We start from the raw sequence: 7,597 nt of genomic DNA, 5'->3' as shown, positions 1-7,597 counted from the left end.
ATCCCGGGGCTCCGAAGAACTATTTGTGAATAATTGGTTGATATTGTAAATTTACATCTGAATATATTAAATACAAGTGTTATAAAGTCAATAGTGGTGTGTATGTTATTTGTAATTAAGTTTCCAACCCCACTTTAGTTGAAAGACGACATACAGAGACTTAACAGTTTAATTTGCATTTCTTCAGTTTATTATATTTTATGAGAAATGTAAGAAAATTGATCTGAATCTGAATCAGTAAATATTGTATTTAGATTGAGCTTCTACAGGTTTTAACATTACTTTACACTTAAAGAGTCAATGTTGACACAAATACTGCAAGTTGAAGTTTGAGATGATTTAATCTGTTTTACACATATTTTTTACTTTGTCTTCCAAAACAAAAGGTTTACTTTACAATATTAAGCTTGTGTTAATATTTCATTGATTGATTTAATTGACTGATGTTTTTTTACAGTGTAAGCTGTTGTACTGAATGTGTATATTTATAAGGATTGTATGAGGGAACAGCTTAAGGAGTGAGTGGCCAAGTGAACTGAAAAAAGAGTATAAGACACTAAGTGTGTGTGAACTGACTTATGTAGAGTCTCACTCAAAGTCCTTCATTTCTCTAGTAGACTGGAGACACAAGGGTTGACTGATGCCATCTTTTCCTGAGGGACCTTCCTCATTTTCCAAGACTTTGACCGTCCAGTGCCTCTCTCAGGATTTATCCCCACGGATGGCCTGAAAAACAAGGGTGTGTATTAAGGTGGGGAAATAGAAACGTGCACTTTCATCGTGCAATTTAAGTAATAGCAGTTTTGGAAGTAATAGTTTCGCCTTGATTAGTGTCAGAAAAGCTTCCTTAACATGCTCACATGTTTGAATCAATGCCGATAACTCTCCTGGGCCTCTCATATACCGCACAGAAGAAGAAGAAGACACGCTGTGATTGGTCGGTGGGCTGTGTTTAAAGACACACTGTGATTGGTCGGTGGGCTGTGTTTAAAGACACGCTGTGTTTAAAGACACGCTGTGATTGGTCGGTGGGCTGCATAAAGACACGCTGTGATTGGTCGGTGGGCTGTGTTTAAAGACACGCTGTGATTGGTCGGTGGGCTGTGTTTAAAGACACGCTGTGATTGGTCGGTGGGCTGTGTAAAGACACGCTGTGATTGGTCGGTGGGCTGTGTTTAAAGACACGCTGTGATTGGTCGGTGAGCTGCATAAAGACATCATGGCGGGGGCTCGGCGGACCTGGGTCATAGCGGAGAGCAACATGGAGCTGTCCCGAGGAGAACACGTCGATAAACCGAGGACAGTGAGGTGTTTCGGGTGAGTAGAAGAGATCAGTCCGATCTCCATAATGCCGCTGGTTTTCACTCCAAGCTAAAGCTAACCGCAGAAGCTTTCCCTCTGACCGAGGGACCGCAGCTTTCAGCGAAGCTAACATGCGTTAGCTGTTAGCTCGTGGTCCAGACCCTCAGGACACTGACTAGCCGTCCATGATGGATCAGTTAAACCTGAGCTGGAGTCCGGACTCTGAAGGACTGTGTGGGCAGGTAAACCTGGACCTGAGGGACCATGTTAGCTGTGGTCTGAACGTTAGCGCTTCTCTAGCACCAGGACAACTCAAACTCGTTTTATATTTAAAGTCCTGTAATGGTTCCTGAGGCGACGGCTGTTTTCCCGGGCTGAAATCACCGTTTAACTCCAGGTTATAGGTGACGTCAAGCTGCTCTTCATTCTCAAACGGTTTATGAAAGGCTCGTTGGTTCCCGCCTGTTCTGACTGAGTTTGCTCTGAGTGACCCAGCACACAGTGGAGACACATTGGTTCAGTAGAAGGTGTTTCTAATAAACTGAGAACTAAATGAACTCGCCTCCAGTGAGCTGTGTGGATTTAGGTGAGCTGAGCCTTTAATCGATGTAACTGATCAAAACTATCACCGAAATGAAGGATAATTTATCATCAGTTGATCGTTTGACCTGTGGAACAGTTTGTCAGAGAGCACTGATGTTTTAGCTTTAATTCTGACCAATAGTTTAAAAGGTGATGCCTTTAACTTCCTGTCACATGACAAAAACAGAGAACCAGAGAATCTTTGGCCTTTCTACTTGAAGTGATTGTGTTGATTAGCACAACAGCTGCAGACTAATTTCATTATTACAGCAGGATCCCGAGGAGACGCTAACGATAGAGCTCAGTGAGGCAGAACACAAATATTTATCTACCTGTTGTCATTTCGACACCTCCACAGGAAGCAGACCTGATGTGGACTGACCAAGACAGGATCTGTGTGATCTGACTCTGCCCCACCCCCCCACACACAACCACACAGACTGGGATTGATGGGTAAGAGCCACTGAACATACCACACCCACAGGACAGGTGTGTATTTACCTGTTGCTCTGCCTGAAAGTGATGAAATAAAAGGCCGACTGAAGCCCCTCCCCCAGCAGTCTGTTCACAGAGGAGGGGGGCCGTGACAAAACCGGACTGAAGCGTATTCTGACTCAGGATTAATCTGCCTGTCCTTCAGGTGAGTGTGCACCAGTTCATTAACACTGCTGTGATTGGCTCTGACAGATCGACTTCAGTGACCTGCAGGAGATGAGGCTGTGATGTCAGAACTGCAAGATGATGGTGAGTGTCATCAAACGTAGTGGGATGTCACAGAGTGGGTGGGGCTAGTGTCTGCTGGGACATGATGTAAACAAAAGGCCGAATTGTAGCGCCCCCGCCAGGCAGTGTGTTCTCAGAGCGGAGGCGCCTTGACAAAGACTGACCGAAGCGTTGATCTGATCCCAGAACAGCAGACTAACTGAGGTCACATGACAAAGAATAGCTTCATAAAAAAAGAAAGTCGGCCTGCAAAGCAGTGACATCAGTCTCAGTGTAATCGCCTTGACAACGGCACTGCTGTCTTCTCACTGCTGGGCTTTTTGAATGGAGTTTGGTGAAGAAACCAGATGCAGTTGAAAGCTCCAGAAGCCAGCAGAGGGACCTTGAGTTGGATTATTTAGGCACTGTTTCAGTTTAAGTTGATCCACTGTCACCTGGTGTGTCCACAGGTGAGTGACTGAAGGATGTCTCCTGGCTGCAGTCTGAGGACAGCTGGTGAGTGTCTGAGCTGCGTCCCAGTTCACTGCACTCGTTTCCAGTATGTGGTCTGCTCATACTGGGACAAGGACTGAAGCAACTTCAGAGACCAGGAAGCAGACTTGTCTCAATCAACATAGTCTTAATGATTTCACTGTTTAACTCTGACCCCACAGGTCTGCTCATGTAAACTTTCTTGTGTTTTAATAAAGGTTGATGTTATTAACTGTTTATTTCAGCTGATTTGTCCTGAGATGGCTCAGATAGAACAGACTTCAGAGAGATGGAGTCTGAATTCATCTGTTGAACAAAGCAGTTTAGTTCTTGAGTATCTTAAGCTGGACTGTGGTACAAAGAATTCAGGGTAAATCAAGCCACATCCAACCTCTGAGCTCAGTTTACCCTCAGCAGAACATGGTTGTCTTTTTAGGAATAATTCAACAGTTACAGGAAGTTTTACTTTGAAAATTCAGGGAAGAGTGAAAAAAATAAAAATTTGATTCGGGGGGGGGGGGGTGTCTAGTCTCTAAAAACTTCCCTCCATGTTGGCAAACCACATGAGCCATGTCTTCCTGTTTCTTGTTTGGTGCTACTGCTTAGCGCAGGTGTCACTGATTACCATGGTAACATTGGTATTAGTTAGTCTGGTCAGGTGTCTGATGTTTGTCGTCAGATGAGTCGGCCTTTATTTTAGTGACTGATCCGGACCACCACAGACTGGTCTGACACCACTTTATAAACCAGCTGATGACAAACACTGTTGATCACCTGAGATCATGTTGAGATCACATGTTCAACTCCACCTGCCTTCATCAACATCTGAAGCATGTGCACTGATTCAGCTGGACTGACAGGAAGTTCATGTTTCCCTCTGGATCAGCTGCAGGTTTGTTTCAGCTCATTAAACCAAAGGCCACAGAGACTGTCAGACCGTCTCCATGGAAACAGTATGAAATCTGAGACATGAAAACCAGCTGTGTATTTGTCCCAGACCAAGACAATGTGGTTCAGGCCTGGAGACTGCTGGTCTTCATGTGATGCTGTGGGTGAAGAGCTGGACAGGTGCTAAGGTGCTTCATTACCTGCTGTGAAAGAATGAATGAATCAGCTGTTCAGTGTTTACTGCAGCCTCCTCATGTGCTCTGGTACTTCACCTGTCAGAGTAAGTGCTGATACACATTAACCTGACACCTGTCAGCTCACCTGTACTGAGCTGATGATGTCATACAGTAGTTTATAAAGTGAGAATATAATCAGCTACTACATTAACCTGCTGTTACAACAACACACCTGAGTCTTTACTGTCACTCTGATGTCATAACGTTACTATTTACAATTATTTGTAAGTATTATCACACTTATCACCGTTATTATTATTGTTGTTACAATTATGTTGTCATAGTTATTATCATTATCAGTAGTAGTAGTAGTAATAGTACTAGTTAGTAGTAGTTGGTAGTGTTGTAGTTAGTCATTTCCTGTCCTTCCCACTCTCCCTGTTGGGTGTTGTTGGAGGGGGGGGGGTGATGGGAGGTGAACTCTTCCCCGGAAGTGCACAGCTGCAGCAGCAGAAGTTGCTCCTCGGCTCCGGGACTCAACAGTCTCAACTTTCAAACCAATCCGTTACATTTGGACCTGGCGGCCGAAGCGGCGGGATGGAGCCCGACACGACATCACCGGTAAACACACCGACACACCCGCTGATCCTCCGGTAACCGCAGACCGTCAGACCGGAGCTGTTAGCACAGCTGAGCTAACTGAGCTAACTGAGCTAGCCTGTAGATGTGCCACCAGACTCCATTCAAAAAACACAGCAGTGAAGAGACAGAAGCGATGACGTCAGAGGGATCATTACGTCACTGGTTCAGAGCCTTAGTTACAGAGAGAGAGAGAGAGCCCTCCACCTCCATGAGAGGCTCTATGTGCTTCAAATAGGTGAGGTCTGAGGACAGACAGGTGGGGACAGACAGGTAAGGTCTGAGGACAGACAGGTGGGGACAAACATGTAAGGTCTGAGGACAGACAGGTGGGGACAGACAGGTGAGGTCTGAGGACAGACATCTGAACATCTGTTTCACTATCACAGATATCACCAATTAAAGCTGCTGTGATCAGGACCGATCACTGATCAATACCAATCACTGATCAGTGGGTCTATCTGAAGCCTATTTATCATGTAGCATGTTTTTCTATTTTTCCTTTTCTAATAGTTCTTGTGTAACCTCAACCCTGTGATGCTCAGGTAAGTTACAACTGTGTCGTCAGGACAACCTGTGTTGTCAGGCTGCAGTGACGTCACATGAATGTAGAAACAGTTTAGTTTTAGTTTGAGAACAATAATGAATATGTTTGTGTAGTTGCTGCTCTCGGCCCAGGGGCAGTCATACAGAGACTGACTGGTGACAGGAAGTGTGGATCGTTTCAGATCAGCTGATCGTTGACACATTTTTGTTCCAGGACGCAGCCGAAGAACTCAGAGACGTTCGGATCAAGACGGAGCCTGATGGAGACGTGGAGATCCAATCATATCCCATCCTCAAGAAGCTGTCTGTCAAACTGACCGACTGCAGGGTGTGGCTGGAGGGGCGGGACTTCCTGTCATTGGGTAAGAATCTGAACTGATATTGATCAGACAGAAGAATGTATAGATTAATAAAATGTTATGTTTCCTGCAGGTTGAGACAAATGAGAGACGTTTTTATCTTGTTTGTCTTGTTTGGACCTCCTGTGAGTTTGAAATAAAGTTTGAATTGGAGCAGGAGCTGTAACTTGACCTCTGACCTCTCCAACAGACAATCACCCTTACCTCTGTGACCAGAGTCCGAGGCATGTCCGGCCCACAAACACTGGCAGGAAGATGGTCTACTGCTCTGAATGTAAGAAAGGTTTCTACAAGAGGTCTCACCTGGAGGCTCACCTGAGGATCCACCGAGGACTGAAACCCAACGAGTGCTGGCAGTGCGGGAAGATCTACCCGACCCTGATGAGCCTCGTCATCCACCAGCAGATCCACGACCGCAAGGAGCCTTACCGGTGCTCCTACTGCGACAAGACCTTTGCTCTGAAGAGGGACTGGAAGACCCACCACAGGACGCACTCTGGGACCAAACCCTTCAAGTGCTGGTTCTGCGGGGACGGATTCGATGAGCAGGACGAGCTCACCGAACACCTCGAGGCGCACAAGGGGGAGAAGTGCTACCACTGCAAAGTCTGCGACAAGATGTTCGTCTCCTACCAGGGCTTCAACTTTCACCGAAAGTCGCACAGGAACCAGAAGCTGCTGCCCTGCCCTAAGTGCATGAAGTCCTTCAGCAACCCCCAGAGTCTGAAGCTCCACCAGGTGACTCACTCCAACAGGAAGCCGCATAAATGTCCCACCTGCGGCAAAGGCTTCAAGCTGCAGAGCGGCCTGCACTGCCACCAGAGGACCCACGAGGACGTGAAGGACTACCACTGCACCGAGTGCGGCAAGTGTTTCTCCAGCCTGCAGGGTCTGAAGCTGCACAACCGCACCCACACCGGACTGAAGCCCTACAAGTGCACCGAGTGCGGGAAGAGGTTCACCCAGTCCCCACACCTCAAGTCGCACATGGTCACCCACACCGGAGAGCGGCCGTTCCTCTGCACCACCTGCGGCAAGAGGTTCACCCAGTCGTCCCACCTGAGGTCCCACATCACGCTGTTCCATGTGGGCGAAAAGCCGTTCACCTGTGACGATTGCGGGAAGAGCTTCACCATCGCCCACTACCTGAAGATGCACCGGCTGAGTCACACCAAGGAGAAGCTGTACCAGTGCTCGTACTGCGAGAAGTCCTTCTCCTACCACAACTCCTGGAGGGCCCATGAGAGGATCCACACCGGCGAGCGTCCGTTCAGATGCCAGGACTGCGGCCAGAGCTTCATCACGTCAGGGTCGCTGCTGAGCCACCAGAGGTCCAAACACACTGGAGAGAAGAGCCACTACTGCATCACCTGCGGAGAGTTCTTCTTCACCAGCTCGCTGCTGCGGGTCCACCAGCTCGACCACACCGGAGAGCGGCCGCACGCCTGCAGCTGCGGCAAGACCTTCAAAACCAAAGGGGTGCTGCGCTACCATCTGAAGAGGTTCACCGACCACCGGCCCGCCCAGTGAGAGCCAGGAAACACACCTGTCACCTGAGGTTCAGTCTGAGAGGCCTCCAGAGAGGGGAGCAGGGTGTGATGGGGTAAAGGAGAGACACAAACACTGTGTGAGGTGAGGGGACAGGTGCATGCAGGTGTGAAGCAGCAGGTAGAGCTGCAGCAGAGTCACTGATCACACTGAAGTCAAAACTCCTCCTCACAGTCAGACCTGAACTACATGTAGACTCAGTGTGACATCACTTCCTGAGGATGTCCCTCCAGAATAAAACTCCAGAGAAACAGAGGTTGCAGAACCTCATAGAGAATCATCACAGCTGATTCAGATGGAAGCTAAAAAACAGGGCTCAAGTAGGAGCCTCAGTTCTCTGGGTTGGGGGGATTGGGGGGGTTG

General features: G+C 47.8%; 1 protein-coding gene, 1 long non-coding RNA gene and 1 other non-coding gene across 3 annotated transcripts; all 3 read left to right on the top strand.

Annotated features, from left to right (window-relative positions):
- Positions 1–1,167: 1,167 nt before the first annotated feature.
- LOC111659199 (uncharacterized) lies at positions 1,168–3,310 on the top strand. The gene is made up of 4 exons (XR_002761059.2): positions 1,168–1,317; positions 2,243–2,337; positions 2,572–2,628; positions 3,057–3,310. It is a non-coding gene; the product is annotated as an uncharacterized LOC111659199 (long non-coding RNA).
- Positions 2,682–2,794, top strand: LOC111659205 (small nucleolar RNA SNORD89). The gene has a single exon (XR_002761061.1). It is a non-coding gene; the product is annotated as a small nucleolar RNA SNORD89 (small nucleolar RNA).
- A 1,324-nt stretch (positions 3,311–4,634) lies between the features above and the next one.
- Positions 4,635–7,561, top strand: LOC111659198 (uncharacterized). The gene is made up of 3 exons (XM_023412056.2): positions 4,635–4,763; positions 5,542–5,689; positions 5,877–7,561. The coding sequence occupies exons 1-3, from the start codon at positions 4,740–4,742 to the stop codon at positions 7,214–7,216; spliced, it is 1,512 nt and encodes a 503-aa protein (XP_023267824.1). The 5' UTR covers positions 4,635–4,739; the 3' UTR covers positions 7,217–7,561.
- The last annotated feature ends 36 nt before the right edge of the window (positions 7,562–7,597 follow it).

This window comes from Seriola lalandi, unplaced genomic scaffold (assembly GCF_002814215.2).
Source record: "Seriola lalandi dorsalis isolate HSWRI2012SDOR001 ecotype SW California unplaced genomic scaffold, Sedor1 jcf7180002054475, whole genome shotgun sequence".
Taxonomy (NCBI): Eukaryota; Metazoa; Chordata; class Actinopteri; order Carangiformes; family Carangidae; genus Seriola; species Seriola lalandi.
Note: the sequence above shows the minus strand (reverse complement) of the source record. Positions and strands in the feature narration are given on the sequence as shown.

Excerpts from the sequence above, each read along its gene's own strand:
- LOC111659198 (XM_023412056.2), top strand. The coding sequence starts at position 4,740 with ATGGAGCCCGACACGACATCACCG. Across the intron at positions 4,764-5,541 it reads AGCCCGACACGACATCACCG|GACGCAGCCGAAGAACTCAG; the intron begins GTAAACACACCG and ends TTTTTGTTCCAG. Across the intron at positions 5,690-5,876 it reads GCGGGACTTCCTGTCATTGG|ACAATCACCCTTACCTCTGT; the intron begins GTAAGAATCTGA and ends CCTCTCCAACAG.